Source organism: Centropristis striata, chromosome 12, assembly GCF_030273125.1.
Source record: "Centropristis striata isolate RG_2023a ecotype Rhode Island chromosome 12, C.striata_1.0, whole genome shotgun sequence".
In the NCBI taxonomy this organism is placed as follows: domain Eukaryota; kingdom Metazoa; phylum Chordata; class Actinopteri; order Perciformes; family Serranidae; genus Centropristis; species Centropristis striata.
The window spans coordinates 25,510,990-25,531,873 of NC_081528.1; the positions used below are offsets into that span (position 1 = coordinate 25,510,990).

General features: G+C 39.3%; 1 protein-coding gene across 5 annotated transcripts in view; it reads right to left on the reverse strand.

The window, feature by feature from the left end:
- Nucleotides 1-1,924: 1,924 nt before the first annotated feature.
- gria3b (glutamate receptor, ionotropic, AMPA 3b) overlaps nucleotides 1,925-20,884 on the reverse strand; it is a 91,821-nt gene continuing 72,861 nt past the window's right edge. The window contains exons 13-16 of one of the 5 annotated variants that reach the window (XM_059345815.1): nucleotides 12,542-12,789; nucleotides 8,704-8,818; nucleotides 7,025-7,272; nucleotides 1,925-3,807 (exon numbers count right to left, since the gene is read on the reverse strand). In XM_059345815.1, coding sequence (XP_059201798.1) covers nucleotides 7,027-7,272; nucleotides 8,704-8,818; nucleotides 12,542-12,789 — 609 coding nt within the window. In that variant the 3' untranslated portion in view covers nucleotides 1,925-3,807; nucleotides 7,025-7,026. Of the gene's footprint in view, nucleotides 3,808-7,024; nucleotides 7,273-8,438; nucleotides 8,819-11,655; nucleotides 11,771-12,541; nucleotides 12,790-20,884 lie in introns of those variants that run through there. The other 4 variants (XM_059345814.1, XR_009395309.1, XM_059345816.1 and 1 more) reach the window with 4 other exon arrangements.

Sequence of the window (20,884 nt, forward strand, 5' to 3'; positions counted from 1 at the left end):
TCATAGTGTCTGCATCCAAAAATGAAAGGGAAAAAAAATACTGGTGTTTTGCCATGTTTGTTGGATTTGTTATTTGAGCTGTGGCAGGCTGGATCTCTGGAAGAAGGAATTCATTTTACCACACAATGCAGACCCAGAGACCAGTGAAATGACACAGACTGTCTGGGCAATCTACTGAGCACTGTGCTGATTTACTGTATATGTGAGAATTTACACAGTGCGAATAAGCAGGGTTTAAATGATTAACTTTCACCCTTTTGCTGTATTTACTTAAAGTAAATCCTGATGAGAATGTCCTCTAAAAATTACTGCACTCATATACACACATATTGCTTTCTCATACACTATATCAACATCTTAACTTTATAGATTCAACTTATAATGATTATAAATTTAAGTGTTGGATGAATGATCCAACTGCATGGATGCAAAGCCCAAACATCGATGCATATCATAGGCTCTTTAAGTTAATCCATAAAAACATTTGAATGCAATGAGGCACTGAAAAGTGAACAGAAGGTTTATTTTTATCCTTTGTTTTAAAAAGAATGGACTGTTTTTCATTTAAATATCTGGAACAGTTCAGATTGCTGGCCCATGAATCCAACCAAATCACAGTGGAAGACTTTAGAGATCAGCAAATATTGTATCTTTTTCCAATGAATCAATCTTACATTGCATTGTGATAAAACCCACAATCGACACCCCTAATACTCTATACAATCAGTGGTAAAAGGAAGTCATAATATGTTAAAGGAGTCAATGCAGTGTCATAAGTTATTGATGCATATTGATGGATTTTTTATAATTCATGCTTTATCACAAGTTCATTGTTGGTGATAAGTAAAATGTAATGCTTTTTCATGCACTTAAATAATGTATGTTGCATCATAAGTAATTTTGATTGAGGTGCCAAAATAAGTAACTCACTGTCTTCATACCATATTGAAAATGAGGCTTTCTAAAATGAAAAATGTATTTTTCTTACTATATACCCTGTATAGGTTTATCTGTTAAAGTCCCATTCTGAAAGCAGACACATTTTCCATGCAGTTATCTACATTGTTTATTATCATTCTGGCATTTATATACAGTAATTATCACTTATGATATAGAATAAAAAATGTAATTCATGGAAATGCATTATATTTTACTTACTGCCAACAATGAAATGTAATGATAAAGCATGAATGAATAAAAATGCTTCAATTTACACTTTAATTAAAACATACAGCAATAATGTATATTGGACTGTTAAAGCACACTGAGTGCACTGTTTATTGTTTAGTTGTGTATAGGCGAGTAATGGTAGTCATAATAAATTATAAACTATTATAAGCTGTAGTCAAGAGCATCTTTAAGACACCTTATTTCTATTATGTTTTATGACTGCTGGTATCGTATATCAGAAAGCAATATGTATGTTTAAAGGTTTAGTCATGAAGCATTATAAATGCATTATAATTCACTATGAATGCCCTCATGATGCACTATAGATGTGGTCTGGATAGAAAATGTAGTTTTTAAAGCTTACAACTTGTGCTGGAATTATAAGCGACACAGCATTCTGTGTGCAGTATGTTTTGTAAGCAGTTGGTGGTTATAATAATACATTATTGATTGTGTCACATCTTATAGAGAGAGAGGGAGAGAGAAAGATCACATGGCAGATGAAGCTGTCAATGGAGCCCTCAATCAGTAGATGCAAGGCAGGGGAGCGAGAGTGAAGCAGATGGTGCTCACTATTGATCCAAAACATGCACACACACTTCCACTGACTAACGGCTCAATATTGGACCCATTACAGGAGAAACTCTTCTCTTTGTGTGTGTGTCTGCAGGGGGCTACTGATACCGGAGTTAAAGTATGCAGTGTGTTTAACCTGAGCACAGATGCACCCCGTCAACCCCCACAGGCCACAAAATCATCCACAGTGTTTTTATTCAGCATAGACAGGTTCAAATGGTGTTGTGAAATGACATTAACACAGACACAAGACCCTTTCTGTACATTTTATTTACAAAATGTATTAAAATTCTCTGTACAGCGCCTCACTAATGAGGTTCAGCAAATTATGCATGCATCTCTTGCTCTTTTGTACCCACTACTATGCTTGGCGTTTTTTTGTTGCAGAAGGTGAGGCGTAAAAAGAAAAAAAAAAAAAAAAGGTGATTTACAAAAGAATAGCCAGGGCTGGATTTCTAACATTAACCTAAGGTCGGTTTGTGAGTAGCAGAGCTTGTCAAGCATCACTGAATTTACATGCAAATTTCTTAGAAAAAAACAAACTAAAAAGAAAAAAAGGGACCAATCTTTCATCATGTAATATAAATATCTCATTTATCTAAATGTACACGTCTTCCTCAACTTGTTTTTCTTCACATTGTCGGTTTCTTTTTTCATATATAAAACTATCTGGCCATAGTTTCAGGTGATAAGATAACGATCTTCCTAAATCCTATGGAATCACAGTCTTTTTGAAAGAAAGGAAATTATTACAGCAATATGGAAATGTGCTAAGCTGCAGGGCTCTCCCTGGTATAACCTTGTATAAATCTATTTTCCGTTGTATTCATATATTTTTCATTTACTAAGTGAAGTCACCAAACACTGTAATGCTTATTAAAGGAAATCAAATTAAAAGCAAACCACAGCTCATTGTAAAATGTGCAATTGTTAAAAGACATGGTAAGGTAATCCAAAATACTACAGTTTAAAAGCCATTACTGTTATCCTTTAATTGGATTGCAGTTAATCTACAATTGAATTACCCTTTTTGTTTGGTTTTACTTTCATGTACAGGAGACTTGAATGACTCTAGACTTCAGGGAAAGACTGTTCAGAGCGACGAACCTTGGCGAGTCAGTGCTCCTTTGATATTTTACAAACTGTAGTTCACAAACAGATTTTTTCTCTCTCTTTTTTTCTTTTTTTCTTTTACTCAAGCATGAATACTTTGCTTTACACACTCTTTTGTCATACAAAACACACTCTTGGCAGTATTGGAAGTGCGAATTATGACCTGGTTCTGTAGTGCGTAAAAGCCAAACCAGATCATCTTTTCCTCTTTGTGAGTCCCATCGAACGTTCAGAAGACAGTGGCAGCAGCACCAGAGTTTAGAGTACAAACAACACACTCGGAATTGTTTCGGGCTGAATGGCATTTCGCTCCAATAAGATCAGTCTGTCTTTTAAAACAAATACAAGGTCACTATAAGTGACTTACAGCAGTATAAAAGCTATTGTCTAATAACCAGTGTCTTACAGTGCACTGAATAGATCTAATAAAATTATTTGAACACATATAACCAGTGAAAATCTGGCAGCAGAACGATGAAGAGTAATCGGATCATATTGATTACAAGAAAACCAATTAGACACTTGTCATATAAGATTTGTTGTCTTTCTGGCACTTCAAAGTGTGCTTAGAGTTGCAAAGGATGGCTTTAGTTCTCTCATTCATTGTAACATGTCAAATGTATTTTATATATATCTATATATATATATCTATATATATCTATATATTTCAATCACTGCACCATTCTTCTGTTTTGTATGAGTTTCAAGCAAAAAGCAATATCATTGTGAATGAGTTGCATTGATTGGACTCGGAGTTCCATAAGGCACTGAGAGGAGGGAACCGCATCGGCTCTTCCCGTGACCAGTCCAGTCGTGTCGTCATTGCAGATTATCTTGCCGTGTCCGCCCGAGAGGATTTGGCTCTGAGCTCAATCCCCGTGATCCTGTCCTTTCATACAGTAGATGTTCAGTCACAGTTGTAAGGGACAATGGAAATGTTTCCTAAACCTGCAAGGACACACAGAGGAGAAGAAGACACAGGAAGAGTTGAGGTGTGGAGTGAATGGCGGGGGAAAAAACTGACATCCACATACATAGACCACCTTGTTTTCTTCTATTTCTTGTTCATTTTAATGCCTGGTACAACTGAAGGTGCAATTGGGTGGACAAATATAATGATAATAACCAAAATAGCTCATAAGAGTTTAATTTAAGAGTGGATTTCTAGCCACTTTCGGTGGTTTTCTTGGTAATGATTTTGGTTATCATCAAGAATTTTTTATTTTCCAAGACTGATTGACTCATGTTTACTGAAAACATGAAAATAATAATAATTAAAAAATCACTGTATGAATTTTTAAGGGATAGTTTGGAGTGAATCTAAGCTGCTGTAGACAGCGTCAGCAGCAAAATATTTCAGCCAACTTAAAAATCAATACCACTTTAAGCGTACGCTATATTTAGAACATTTTCAATGCTTTACCTTGCTGTCGGACGGTCCTTTCTGATGGCTAAAGATGGTGTTATTTATGCTCTCTTCAAAGTCACCAGACTCCATTAAAAAAACTGTAATTTTATCTTGCAGAACATGGGAGTTGCTGATCTACTGCTGCTTCACTTGTTTAGTTTGTTTGTGTTATTGTGTTGCTTTGGTGTTTTAAAGGGTAAGATTCAAAAAAGTCACACAGTAATACAAAAGTTTAAATTACTGTTGTTTGTCAAAGGAGTCTGGTGGCTTTGAGGAGAGCATGAATGGATATACTAGCTTCAGTTCCCTGTCGGAAAGGGCTGTCTGACAGCAATACAAAGAGGTGAAAATATAAAAAATTTGACATACATGAAAACTAATTTAGATTTTTTTAGGTGGACCTTTTTTTAGGTGGCTAAAATACATTACCCCCGACCACAGCACTATGTTGCTTTGCTTCCATCAAGCTTGTCCAAACTGCCAACCACCATCAACTGTACGTAATACACTGACTATTGATAAGTACCTCACATAACCCCACGCCAAAAAATTAAAATCAGAACTATCCCTTTAAAGATTAAAATGTATAAAACAAAAGCGAATGTGTTAATTCAATTTAATTTGATTATTTTTTAAAACCTTTGAAAACTTGGTTTCAAATATTTGTGATTTAACAAGCAACAGTTGAATGAAAGGTTCAAAGAGTTATGAAAAACTTTATCTGCTTCATCAGAACTGTGTGGCTGTGGTTTAATCAGATTTGATTGACAGCTTTGGCAACATAAGCAAACAGCCCACCAGCTGTCATCAGATTTTGTCTATTTGAAGTACGTGCTCTTTTTTCCAGCCGAGCCGGGCCACTTGAAACCAGTGAGAAGAGCACGGACGAAAGAACAGAAGTCTTTCATGTAAATTATTTTAAATTGTTTCAGGATCTTTAAATTATGCCGCTCTGCTGTACAGCTGTACTTCTGTAAACAGACATTACACTGTCTGTTTAACAAGAAGCAACATAACACATATGCAATCAATCCAATCAAATACCAAACTAACAATTTTAACAGTGTAATTATCAGAGTCCCCTGTGTTTAGTTCATTGCTGCAGAACTGTTGTGTTACGTTTCTACAGAGGAAATCCTTATAGAAGCTGTTTACAGTGTGCTCTGTGGACTATACAGAGTAACAGGGACACTGTTTCTGTTGTCCACCTTTTTAAAGCTGCTCTAATCATTATTTCTATATTAACAAAGGGAAAAACTAGACAATATGTAATATGAATGGGGTAATTTTAAACTCACTAAGAAATATCCAGCAACTCTTCAGTTCCCCTCATCACAATGGAGTGTTTTAGCCTCTTTTAGCATATTATTTTGGGTTTTCCGTCTTGCACCTTTTTTGTTTTGATTCACTTTCACCACCCTGCTCAACGTTTTTAGAGTATTCATGCTCACGTGAGGTACTAGAAACTCAATTTGTGCAAGTCCTATCCCCTGACCAACGGGCTATCTTGACTCTAACTACCAAAGGCTAATGCCTAACCTTAACTATCTACCTCACTTGTGTCTTACAAAGGAAAGCAGTGGGATTCATAATTGACACCGAAATGACATGAGGAACTAGCTGGTGAATATCGCTGCACATTTAGTAGAACTATGGCTGAAGAGCCTTAAGAACACCAGTCTACATAAAGATTACAAACAAAATTTCAACTAGTGTTATTATGTAAATCTTGTGTTTAAAGCTTATTGTGCTGCCCCCAAGTGGCCACAGAAAAATCAATCAATACTGCCTTTAATTTCAATTTTTAATTCTGTGAACACTACAAATTAAATGTCATTCAGCGCTATTGTTTTGAGACAGAGGGTGAAATATTAAAACTTGTGCTGCTTAAACCAAAAATATCTGCATAGAGGTAAGTGAGAACATATGTTTTTTAGTTTTTTTGTCATTTGGAAGAGCTGACCCTGTAACATGTTTAATTAACAAAGTTTTTATGCACACCATATCTATCATATCATATATCATATATCATATATATAGAACAAACTCCCAGAAAAATGCAGGTCTGCTGCAACTCTCAACTCTTTTAAATCAAGACTAAAGACTTGTCTGTTTGGCACTGCCTTTCGGTAATACTCCACTGTAACTTCTATTCCTTTGATATTTGACATAAAAAAAAAAAATGTTATCAACTCGCTTTCAATTTTAAAATTTAAAATTTGAATGTACTTTTATATTTTTTCCTAAATATTTAACTGTTCGTTTTCAGTCTTAAATTTTCATATTTGAAAGTCATTTTATATATGTCTCTTTCTAATACTTTTATTGTTTTGTGTAAAGCACTTTAAATTGCCCTGTTGTTGAAAGGTGTTTAACAAATAAACCTGCCTTGCCTTCTGATACTGCACACAACAAAAGATTGTGTTTCCCTTGACTTGCTAAGATCATGCGTATGTGTGTGTTGTGTCTTGTGTGTGTGTGTGTGTGTGTGTGTGTGTGTAACCTTCACATAGCCTGAGGCACAATCCATGCAGCTATACGTTACAAGGCATGAACAATATCTCAGAGTTTTGTATTTGAGTGGGCATGCGTGTTCTGTTGTGCCCAACATGACAACCATAAACAATTTCACAAGCAGCAGCCACACAGCAACACATACAAATAAATTATTCACTCTCACTGATATGACAGAAAGCTAAATGATTCATCTCCCACAGTGCCCGGGGACAGTGCGGACAGTAAGCCGGGGCGACGTACCTCTAGATCTTAACGCTCTCAGTTCCGTATACGTTGTAGCCTTCTCTGTATGTGGCAAAGTTCTGGGTGTTGGTCGGGGGAGCCGGCTTAAAATTCTGGGCATTCTTGGCCAATTTCAGCCGTTTGGTTTCTTGCCGTGATTTATAACAGAACTCTATCAGAGCCACCATCATGGCCAGCCCCAGCCCTCCGACCAGAATATAGAAGACACCAGCCACATTGCTTAGGCTGAGAGCACTTGTCTTGTCCTGGGGGAAAGTGAATAACATAGTTAAGAGTTTTGCAGTAGAGTGCAGGCAGCAGAACAAAATACAGCCTGTATCCTTCACACTGAGCCTCACATAGCCTGGACTTAAACTGCTCTAGCACATCATCATACTTTATCTTACTGGTGCTACATATGGCAGATTATGGACACTAATAGCTACAAGCAACCAAAAATTGAAGATGTAATGAGGTGCTAAGGCTACAATTTGAACTGATTTTCCTATGGATGTCATAAAGTTGTCAGGAACTTCAGACTGCCATAGTCAAACCATTCTCCACTGAGAGGAGAAAGAAGCCAATGCTGCATCTGCTGGTGAATGTAGAGCTTTCCCTTCCCTGCACTGCATACATATAAAAAATGGCTTCTGCTCTTGACCATGTAAGGAAGCTGGTCAGTATCGCATAGGTCGACAGCTCTGAAAATCCCTATCTTTTTTTAAAATCCTCTTGGCGACATGTACGTATAACTCTAATGGCAACATTGTCATACAGTACAGTCAAATTCATAATAGATGAATGATAGCTCCATTAAAGTTAAAAAAAAAAAAAACACTAAAGATCAAACCATTTTGCTGCTGCTTACCTACCAAACATATTCATTAAAAATTTGTTCATTAGAGTTTTACTATTTGCAGTTTAACCCTATGAGCGTGGAGATATCGTAAAGCTATCTAGCAACCCTAACCTATTATCTGAGGCTTTGACTGTATCTCAGAGGGTTAAATAGTGGGTTTATTACATTCCCCAACTTCTTGTAATGTGCAAACAGAGCCTCTAACCTCAACTCCGAGCAGCCACAAGATTCAGAGGACACCCTACGGCGCTCTCGCCGCTTAGAGAAGTTGAATTTGAGTAAGTCATCACAATAAGAGGCTCTGCTTGTGCATCACACCACAGGAGGTCGAAGAATCTAATAGACACATCTCGATGCAAACTAGTAACAACACAAATAAATCAAATTTTCATTAACAGTTTGGTAAATAGGAACAGCAGCATAATGGTCAAAGTATCATGAATGTCAAGAGTGAAAATGAGCAAAAATAGCATTTATCAACAACTGTTAACTGCTATGATTTCAATTGAAATGGTGTATCTGAAAGGCAATTTTCCCCATATTATTATCATTACAGTTTATAGAAAAAAAGAGTTTCTACATTTTATATTGCATCAAAAAAATTCTCATTTTTATGGCAATAAAAGAAAAAAAAGAATTTGGGGAAGCAGTGCCTTGTGTTAAAGCCACTTATAAACTGTGTTACAGTTTGCGGCGGAAAAACTGAAAAAAAGAAAAAAATCATGTGTAGCAAATAAACAAAATGTATACTATAGATGTCAGAGAAGTCTTGTCTTGCATATGAACAGTACGTCAAAATGCAATTTGGAATCAGTACAAAAGACCTGCAGCGACTGACCTTACTTCCAGAGTCCTTGGTTCCACATTCACCCTTATCGTACCACCATTTGTTTTTCAGCTTGTCTAAGATGCCTTGTTCACTGAGTTTCAATACTGCAAGGTTTACAGGAGTTCTTCACGTGGGAAATAACATAAATAACATTATATTATGTTATTTTATGTTATTCAACTTTAAACTACTACATACTTTACAAAGCGATAAAGCAGGGCTCCTGGCTATTTCAACATCACAAAGAGCAGGCATTCTACCTATTACCTTTATAACCCCTAGTCTAAAGCCAGGACCTACCCATATCGCTTTGAGTAATCGGCAGACGCTGTTAACAGGGCGACGAGCAGGTACCGAAAGTACAATCTGCAGGTCTATGAATATCAAAGAGCACCCGGGTGCATTGATTTGGGGGCAGGAAAATGGATCACAGAAGCTTTCTGAGCAGCGTTTAACAAGTTCAGTCACAACAGGAGCTTTGTCTTAACAAACAGAAAAATCTGAGTGATGGGTACTACCTTTCCCATTTCCACAACATCAGCTTAATCCTGCGACGGCTAATGCTACTGTCGCCAGCATGACAACAATCAATTCTGGAGGTATTACAAGCAATTTCATATCCAAGCAACTATGCCCAAAAGTGAAAGCTTAATTAATTCTTACGTGTTCTATCCCGACATATCGCTAAGAAAACCTTATCACCCAATTACGCCAGATTAGTGTCAGATGAGTGTGTCCCATCTAAACTGCGCAGAGCTGCAGGACTAAGCTCAAAAGTATCAGTGGTATAACTCCTCTCATATTTGCCTGTAGCTGCATAATCTAATGTGTAACACAGCTGTTTCTTGCTATTTGATATCTATACAATGTCAACCTACCGGATGTAATCATTCATTTTCATAATTTTCGATGGCACTGAATTACTTTAGGAAAAAAACACCCCAAAAAGATCACATTTTGTAGTAATAATATAACAGTGAATCATCTGTGGTTCAGGTTCATTTCTGTGTAAAAGTGAAGAGCAAAGAAAAATAGTGCATAGATAAATGAGTGACTACTCCCTGGCAACAATGTCCCCCAAGGGGACATTTGCAATGCATAATGCACTGAGAGAAGATTACACCACTGTATATCCCTCATAGCCAATCTGGAGAAACGGACTGTGAAGAACCAGACCATTGTCTTGGCTTGGAGAGACATTGATTAACAATGCAATTACCCCGTAACATGCTCTGTGTCTGAAACTCAATCTAGGCTGCACTGTGTTGTGCCTGAGGGCAAGTAAGAGCTGTGTTAACTGTGTGTGAGGGGGTGTGTGCATGCAGTTGTGTGCATCTCCTGATGTCTGTTGGAGCACGGAGGTGCGAGTGGGACAGGGCCAAGCGGATGCACTGTTTGGAGCAGAGTGCTCCAGGCCGCTTTATTCCACCTAATCAGGGGCCTTTCCACTGAGTCCTGGGGAGCCAAAACAAGCCAGGAAACAGACAGTACATACCTGTGCATGATAAAAGATCGATGGCAGCACAAGAGACCGATGCTTGCAAATGGCTACTGAGCATCAGCAGCACAGGGAGGCCTCCTGAGCTTATTGACTACAGAACATAGCAATGTTAGCAATGCAAACACTGAAAAAGCTGACATAAAAATATATATTTTTCAGAGATAAACCACAGGCATTTAACTAGACATTATTCGATCTATCCTCATGCAGCCTCTTGTGGTTTTAAACATGGCTGCAACTTAACTGTTCATTGTGGTCTTGACCAATCCATGACAAATGTCATTAAGTGTGTAATCACACAATCTGCAGTCCATGGGAGTTTGCAGCTTGTCTGTAATCTAACCAATTACCTGATCTATATCATCACATTTGTGCCGACAGCATCATTTGTCACTAAACTGACCTGCATTGTAAAGAATATAGTGCTACTGACTCATATGTAATCGAAACAAAATAGCACAATTCTTCATGGCACATAATCTAAGGAACATTATACTAGGTTGTCATGGCTGAGTGGGGTTTCACACTCTGCACCATTAGCTTCCACAATGGGAACAAAAAAATCATTCATCATTAACCACAGAAGAAGAGGGAGAGATCTGATGGTCATAAGGGTCACAGCTGGGTTATTAATGAGTTGGGGAAGGAACTGCATGTAGTGGAGGATCAAACCACAGGCGGTTTATCAGATGACTCATTAAAAAGAAATCATAGGTATTTTTTGTATAATTAGAATTCTCACGTTTGCCTGCAATGCTTAGTCCCCTCAAGACGCCGCTGTTCCCCTTGCTTTCCTGTCAGGCCTCAGCTGAGCAGCCATTTTTGACGTTTTAAGTAGAATTTATCACCTTGGCTTTAAAGCTCACGGGTTCTGGGCCAGTGTCATGGATGTGAAGCAGCTGTGCGGTGAAGTACTGCGAAGCCATGTATTTTAGAGGATTAGCAAAGTTCACCTTCGGGAGGGAAGGCTGGAGGTTATGGCCTTTTTCAATGTGGAATATTCTATCACGAGCAAAGTTAAAAGCTTCTTCTTGAATTACATGTGTGTGACTCATCAACTGTCAAAGCTACTTAGACAAAGTCCTAATATCTGCGACTAAGTGATCTGCCCTACACATGTGTAAGGGTGAATAAACAAAGCTCATCCTTTCACAACTGCAGGGTAGCCACATTCCCCTAATAGTCTCCCCTTTTCAGTTACTTCAAAGAAAACTTTCCTAATCTATGAATATTACGCTCAATAACAACACATATTTTTCTGTCGGATAAGCAAAGGCTCCTTAGTTGGATCTGAGCTGTTAAAGCGTCTGGTCAGACTAGCAGGTAATTTGGTAATCTGCCATGGGGCAGCAGTAGGTTGGCTTGGGTGGACAGTTGGTTTGGTTATGGTTGGGTTGTTGTAACAGCCTTGCCGATTACTCTGCACTATGGTACCCGATTGTGGTGACATCGAGGCTGACCTTGGAGTCACCTCCCCCGCTGCCGCACTCTCCCTTGTCGTACCACCATTTGTTTTTCAATTTGTCCAAGAGGCCTTGCTCATTCAGTTTTAATACTGCCAGGTTAACAGCATTTCTTGAAACGATAAAACATAACTTGTAAGAAAATGCACAGGTCCGTGAGAAATCTAATGCAAAGTAATAATTGTACTAAGCATCAAAATAATGGTAGTGAGACTACCACTGTCAAAGCAGGGGCTTAAGCACAGAATCTGTTAATCAGAATGGTCTAGGAAAGGACAAATTGTTTAAAAATTTAAGGAATATGGAGAGATAAGAAAGGCTCATATATAAGGATAAGACAGTGTTAAATCTTGGAAAAGGTGGCATGAAGGGTTACGTAGTTTAGAACTGAAGTGTGCGGGATGGGGACACTTGTCATTGAGAAGAAAAGTAACAACAACAAACATCATGCAATTAACATTCGTCACAAGTGACAGCGCAGCTTTTAAAGGCTAAATTGAAAAACCATTGAACTGTTAAATTAAAAGTGACAACACAACAGTCAGGTAGGACAGCACACGGGACAGAAGGAGAGATCGAAGGAGAGAGAAAAGCAACAGTAAGAGAGACATAAATATGAAGTGATCGTTAGCTTTAGCCTTATCATCTGGATTCGATTCTTCCACTAGAAATTAGCAACTCTTATATCACACATATAGAATATTAAAAAGACATTTCTTATCATTTAACCGCTGTATCCAAGTGCATTAAAAGGCATACTACCGTTACCTCTGTGTCCATAAAAAAACAAGAAGAGGAAGAGAAGAGAATGACAACAGGGGGACATCAGGGTAGGTGGAATACTATAACAACATGGAGGATATTGTTATATTATTCCACCCACCTTAATGCTGAGCCTTTGGGCGTCGCCACACCGTATCCTTTGGAGTCGAGGTTGCCGCCGACTTTCATGGTGTCACAGGGCTTCCGCTGCTCGATGTACTCGTTCATGGTGGACTCGAGGAGAAAGGCGAACTTGCCCTTTGACTTTCGTACCCGGGCTACGCCATCGGGTGTGGTCTTAACAAACACTGAGGGCTCAGCGGATTTCATGTATGACCACATCTTCTCATACACTGCTATTTTGGATCGCTGAAGGGAAGAAAAAGGAGAAGTAGTTTAGAAAAATACCAACAAATTATAGGCATTTCATGGATTTTGTAGGATTTTTGTGCTTAATGATCACTTCATTAAAACTTGCATCATGAAGTACTTATAGACATCGTAAAAAAACGCAGTGTGATATCTTTAAATACTTCCAGAAAATATAGCGGGAGGGTTTTTATAAGATCATGAGGTACAGAAATTTACAAAATCCATTTCTCTTCATCAGCATAGATGTATTCTTCAAATATTATATTGCAGCTTGAGGCTCACATTCACTGAGTGTGAATGAGGACCACATATCACCTGTACAGTACATAATGTCATGCAAATTGGGTTTTAGTAGAAATACTGGCATTTGTGGACTTGGTTATGCAAAAATATCTCCAATAATTAAACTTTTGTGTCAGTGAAGTGTGGATAATGATGATTTATATAGAAACTTGCAAAAGTTTTGAAGCAATCTTTTGGTGAATTTGAGCCTTGGTTTATAGTCTTAATTTAACTTGTACTTATTACAGTCATTCATTTCAACAACACTGTCCTTAATGTAACATCTCTACTCTGACTCAGAGGCTATGCGCATAAGAAGTAAGAGAAGTGAACAAGGAAGCGGGTTACACAGACACAAGGCAACCCATCACAAAGTGACACAGATGAGCCTTTCCCCAGTGCCTGGGGTCAGGCTTAGCGAGCCTGTAAAATCTGTGGGAGTTGAGCACTATCTATAATAAGCATCAATTAAATTATTCAATGCCGCTGGATTTATTTTGGCATAGGCATTTCACACTTTGAACAGATCCTGGTCCAAGCAGTGATGAGCCAGTTCCCGAGTGGCACTGTGAGTACCGCAGACTGGAATCCACATAAAAAAATATACTTTCTTTTAGTAGAGGCCAGAGAAGAGACGAAGAGGGCTGGATGATGTTCAAGAACTGGCTGAATCAAAAGATCTGCTGGCAACCAAAGGGTTTGTGTATGGAGTATGGACAAGCTGTTGATATAGCAGCATCTGTCGGAGATACTTCCCTAGGGTGTTTTTTTTTTACCTCACAAGGCCACAAGTCATCAGTTTAGCAAGAGTAAAATGAAATGACTAATCAATGAATCATTAGGTGATTGACAGAAAAATTAATCAGTCATTTATCAGCCAAGATGACTAAGAGTCTACAGCATGGATGCATAAAGGGAACTGGATACAGCTCTGAACTGGATACCTGTTCATTCCTATCAAAGTTGCATCCAATATCACCATGACACAGCTGTCTGTGAGGTGGTTGGTAATCAGCAGTCTTATGTCGGCCAGCTTGTTGAAAAGAGAGCCGGTGTTGGTAAGAAAGACGTCTGGTACAGCAGGTTTATGAGGATAACCCTAACCTGGATCCTAGCTCGTCTGCGTGCTTCTGCTTCTTTTCACATTGCTATCTGCCGCCACTAAGCAAGTCCTGGATGGAGCTATAGACTCAACGGGGACCTGTGTAAAGCTGCTTACTGTGGAGCTGCGTCTTTGTCCTCTCTGTGAGCAAACTTGACGCTACAGTGATTCACCATTGCCTCTCGAGGTAGAAGTGGTATAACAAGACAGGACATGCTGGGGCTAGCTGGTTAGCTTGCAAAATTTCAGTAGATATAGTTACAATGCAATACCTAGACATGTTTTACATAATGTCAAAACTGGTACTTATCATACTAATTGTGTTAGTGATGCCCAATGGCATCACATGATAGATCACATCACATGGAAATTGTAACTACACAATTTTGCCACTATGTTAACTTGGCACTTGGTGCTTGGTGGTAACTTGGTACTGTATTCAGTATTGTATTGACTGTCTTCAGATTATTATTATTATTATTATTCATGGTTTACAGCCACACTGACAGCTCTGTGAGGCTTGGAGCTAAATACTTACTGCACAACATGCTAAATGCTATCAGCACGCTAACATGCTCAACACTAATATGCTAATATTTAGCAGCTATCATGAACAATTTTCATCATCTTAGAATAGCATTAGGTTTGCAGATGTTTGTTCATAAATCGAAGCACTTGACAAGGAATAAAAAATCTGACCTGACAAAAGCCCTTTTAAGTAATGACACAGGCATTTATAGCTTTGCTACAAATGCCATTTGATATTTCCAGCTTTTAAAATGTTTTCGTTGAATAATAAACTGTTTCATGGACAAATCAAGCCGTTTTAAAATGTCCATTTGGTCTCTGGCAGATTGTAATGTTATTTTTCACTGAAACTTTATAGACTAAATGTGCATAATAGTGCCAATAGTTGTAACAAGTAACAGGGCATGCGGTCAACCAGATTGCTCGTAAAAAAGTGACAATAATTGATTGTGAAGCTCTATTTTTTGAAAGTTGAAGATAAAGCACAGTTAGATAACTGCACATGGATACTGTCCAAACCTACTGATCAGACCCATCACTGTCCTCAACTGGTAAAAGCCCCCTTAAGAGCATATCCATCTCTAATGCATTTCTATTAATAAACAAAAGCATTAACCTTGACCTTACAAAAGTGCTTTAGTGGCTTTATGTAATCATATACAATTTGTTTGGAGGCATCAGTCATAGAGCATCAGGCCAAGGGTGAGGATGAGATGAGACAGCAACACAACACAAATTAAAAAGTCCGCATGATGAATGTCCTCTGCTCAGATGGAAAAACCCTTGAAGTTGGGGTGATTGCCATTCTATTTTAATGTAACTGACGGTGGGGGCAGTCAGATTTAAATGTGATGTTTTTGTTGACAATCTTGTTAAATGTGTTCAATGTGCATGTGTGAGACATTACGGAAAGGACACTAGTTTAGAGGACAATTTCCCCAAAGACCCGAGGCTCATCTGCTCAGCAGTGGGAAAGCTCCAGACGCCTCCTCAAATGAAGAGAAAAGAATAGATCTGGGCATTGATTACTGACGACAGAGTGTGCTGCCTCAGTGCTTTATGAAGTCGATTCATCAATATCAGAGCGGGGATGCAGTGTGACCAAAACCTAAATAGGCCGATTCTACTGCAACTAAAGTCGGCAGTGAGATGCTTAAAGCAGATTCTGATAGAGAGAGAAAACAAGATACGGTGAGAAAGCCCACCAGGGACGGAGAGATATTTGATTATTGACTGCTGGAACACACACACACATACAGTTCACACATGAACATGCATTAAAAGTCTACTCTCATCTCCTTTTAAATGTAATCATTCACACTCTGGTCTACGGTGGTCATTTAAAATTCAATTAGGAAATAATGACGGCAAAAATCCATTATCAATGAACAGACAATTTGTTGAGCAATTATAGACTGCCATAAATACAGTTTTATACATGTGGCTCTCCTTCACACCATATAATGACCCTGTTAGAGCATACTGCTGTATTCTAAATGAGCTTCCACACAATTAACAAGGAGTGGTTACATTCGATAGCTGTTGTATAAAGCAAAAAGGAACACGGGTCTACGTTAGATAACTCGCAAACTGCACAAGCCTCCTACTTTAAATGTCTTTAACTGATACTAAAGCAATCATAATGTTGCTCTGTACATAATGAAGTACCTAAATAGTCGATCTCAGCCAACCCTCCTACCTAGGCGACACAGTTACATCATCTGTGTAGGTGTTCCTCTTGCAAATCTGTCTGAAGCAGTGAGTTTCCTGCTGGCTTTTAATAGTCATAAAGACAAACTGTGTTTTTTTCCAGCCTGGTGACCTAAGATGAGGTATAAAGAGAACTTCCCTTCAGCGAGACAAGGTTAGAGGGGAGCCAGAAGTAAACTGGTGGGTGGTTTATTCTTTAGGGAAGTCTTTTGAATCACCATGTCCTAATCACATGCAGATATAAATAAAACACACAGGCAATGTAACGCATGTGTTCAAATGAGGGTTTCCTTAGAGCAGTGGTCGACAGCTTGTTATTTCATTTTCCAATGGGTGGCCAACATAGTTTTAAAGGGACGGTGTAGAGAATACATTTTTTGATTAACAGCAAAAAAAGGGGTTTGGTGATTCACAGTGATCTTGACCTTTGACCTCCAAAATCGAATCCCTTAATTCATGAGTCCAAGTTGACGTTTGTACCAAATTTGAAGAAATGTCCTCCAGGTGTTACTAAGATATCTCGCTCACCAGAATGAGACGGACTGGCTGACAACTCGAAAAAAATAATGTCTCCAGCCAGTGGCGAACTGAGGCTGTCTGAAAAAATAAAAAGGGCACCAGCTGCATGTGGTGGGTGACCATGTAGGGCGCTCTCTGGGAAAATGCATCAAATTTTCTCTGCTGGAAGAGCACCCTAAAAAACACTTGTTTTCTTCACTCAAAAGGCACACTAGAGGGTCACTTCATCATGTTTTAATCTACCATAGGGGCATCCAAGAGGGCACTTTTGCTGCACTTTTTTCCTACATGGGGCCACCAAAGATGACAGTTGTCCCCCTGCTTCCGGCAGTGCCTTTAGTCACAGCTGTTGCCGACGCAGAGGCATAAAAATCATGTCCACGTTTTGATATTCAACCCATATATTTTTATTGGAAGACCAGATTTGGTCCACAAGCCGCAATTTATCTACCACTGCCTCAGAGATACACATTTTACACTACACTAAAGCAGACTACCCTGTGGCTATCTCTTTGCAGTTTAGAGATGAAATGCCTATTGGCCAGAAAAATTTAAGCCTTAAAAGCTTTGAGTGATAGAAGACAAAAGGAAAACTGGCATTAAGAGAGGCAGGCAAAATAGATTTGCTTTTTTTCTTTAGAAAGATCATTAGTAAATATAGAGATTGGACATTTTGTTGTTGCAGAAAATCCCTAAAATGTCATTAAAATGTCTGAGAAGGGACAAGTGATTAAAGTCCAATGTCAAAGCAATTGCCCTCTCCATTCTAAATAACCACTTAATCTGTATTGATTCTCAGTTATGCAGCATTTCCAGACCTCCGTCCACTGCCCTCCGAACTGCAGCCTGTTTTTTATTCTTCCTTTGGCATCGCAGGCTGCTTTCATTATAGCCGCGCCCACATACGCTCCACTGCTCGTGTATCTAAATGCCATCTCCAAACACCCACCACTACATTTCCTTCTACTTTACTTCCATTTTGTTTGTGGACATCACCACTCCCCCCCAATATCCTGTACGCCAGGACTACCTGTATCTCAAGTATGCAGAAATGAAAGTTGAGGCTCTGGGGGTGTACTTTGTCATTGAAGTGCCACACGCTACGCCCTGAATACCAATTGCTTGTCTTTGATGCTTGTTGCTGGACTCCAATAGCTCCTCTCGCGCCTGCTGTTACTGCTCATCTAAAGTTCGACAAGGCCCTCTGAGGACAGCACATTCCCTCAGAGGTTACGCCTATCTCACACTAGTCTATCATCACTTTTGTCAGCTTTCTCTTTTATGCAAACAGCCTCTAATCTTTATAGGAGCCTCCCCTTCACTGGGCACGGTATTGAAACACAAAGTGACAAGAGCTTGGGGAATAGTGCTACAATGTGCTACATATGATTGCAGGGCAACCATAGCATTTCTTGTGTAAATCTCCTTGCCAGCTTCTCTTGGTGCGCCCCTGCCCTAATGCAGGTCTGCTCTGCATTAAAAAAAAAAAGCTATTTATTAAACATTGTGTTGGACCATGCAGAATCTATAGTGTCTATGCCACAATAGCTAAGGCGTGAAATTGATTTTCATGCTTAGTAAAATGCATTGGTGACTGCACTCAAGCTGTTGCTTCCATCTCCACCACACCTGCAGATCAGTAAGATGCATGATGTTTGCTGTTGAGGCTTTGGGTGACGTATAATCTTTTGAGGGGAACAGACAACAATGCTGCGGTCTCATTTCTCTGCACAATTATCATTCTTTCATTGTTACGCTGTTAAATGAGGTGCATGATGGGACAGCAGTGTGGTTGTCTTTGATGGTCTCACCCCGGTCTTTACACGTAATTAAACAGCCACATCAGCCCATTTTATCATCTCAGCCATTATTACCATCCACCAGCTTCTCCTTCAATGTACAATTCAAAATGTAACCGAGCCAAGCCTTTTGATGGAATAAAACCTCATCAAGAGGATAAACATGGCCTTGCTGGTACAACTCATCATTTTCTAATCATCCAAAACACAAATATTCAACTGACTGCATGAAAAGATCCATGACAGGAATTAAAATGATGAAACAAATCACAGTGGTGCAGTGGCGCATGACAGCTGCTATGTTGTGGAAGAGCAGCACAAAGCTTGAAGCTATCCCGCATTGTCTCAAGGTAAAGCAACAGACAGGCTGCAGACAGGGGAGAAGAGGGTGCCCAAACAAGCAGGGCAGTCTGGGGAAGAGGAGCCAAGTGCGGGTAGAGCCACGCTGCCAAGCGCCTGGAGCCAAACGGGCTTCCACTGGGCACGTCAACCGACTCCCAGGCCAGCTGTCCTAGTTGGTTGCAAGCAGCAGAATCGAGGGCTTTCTAGGGGCTCTACTGTAACACCTTTCTCTTTGAAAATTCCACTGCAGCTTCTCCTCTTTCCCACCAACACATGAAAACACACGGTAATTTGAATATCGTGATTCAGATAATGAGTCCAAACTGTCAACTTTTCAGGAGCTAAAAGATCAGAAGAGCTTTAAAAACCACAGGAGAAGCTGAGTTAATTTAACTGATTTCAAACAGGAACCATCAAAATAAGAGAAGGTTTTATAGCTCATTATTACAAGCCGTGTTACTGCATCTTATTTTTTTGCTTTCTGCTTGGAAAGGCAGCATTTTCGTGTTTGTTCTACTTGTCAGGCAGTTTTACAAAATAAACCAGGTGAAATCATTAAAAATTAAAGGCCGGGGGAGTTCAGAGATGATGACATATGTCTTGTTTGAAACATTGGACTTGATTTAAAATTTCCAGCTGGCTGATGCCGTATGGGTCTAATTAAGCCTGAATGTATTTCCTGAAAAACAGACCTGAAATAGAACTTTAACTCCTATTAATCAGTGTGTTTTTTTCCTTGTCAGCCCTCTACAGCTTTAATTAAAAGTCCCTTGGAGTAGCGGTTCACACATGTCATTTCCTATTTGAAGACGTGTGGATGTAACTAGAACACTCATTATACAGAATACAGGAAAACGGCAACTCTCCGACCACCTCTCTGGTTGTTCTACCAGCGGGCCTGTGGTGGCTCTATTGTCACTGGAAATGTAATCTGTAATAGGCATCCATCACGTCTATGACACATAGACATATGCCGTACATACACCTGAGCAGCATCTCTGATCAAAGGAGCAGTGATGACAGGCTTTGTGAGGTACTGTATGGAAAATAGAGTGTTGCTGTCATGAATGCCATGTGCCATGTTTCCCACGATATATTATTGTCACAGCATACAGCCGCTCCTAACAAACAAACCTCAAATATCAAACTCTGCAGATGCTATCTTGTCCTTCTTTGTCTGCAAAAAAAACATGGATTTGATTTTGCATTTCTGAGCAATTCAACCCAGGGGTAATACAAATGAATTGCTCTTTCTGCCAACAGGCTGCAGCTGTGAAACATATGAATTGTTTCTCTCCTGCTGATGAGTAATGAGGGAGCGTAGGATAAAAGACTGTCATATTGCCTTTTCGTCATCACAGGCAGAGTGCCGTTTTATTAATTCTTTTTCAACTTATTGCTCTGTAAGTGCAAAATATTGGCCCGCTGATGCAGCCACGCCACAAGCTATGACATCTACAGATTTCACAGCACAACGTTGATCTCCTTAAACATATGCAGCGCCGTTTAACTCCTGCATAGCGAGCATGTGGTTGCCTTTCAGAGACTAATATACTTTCGCTTCAGATTTGACTTAATTTATGACTTAATTGCCAGGCCAGTCCCTCATGCCGACGGACATATTGCTTATTCCATCTGAACCGTCTTTCAGACTGCTCTGTTTGACCTACAGGGCTCTTCTTCATCAGGTCCAATTTGCCTGCCATGGCCAGCCAGCTAATTATATTTCATGAGCTGACCCTTCTGAGTTTGAGCCTGATGTGGGTGCTTTGATTAGCCTCCTGTTTTTATCACCTCTGAGTCTTCCACG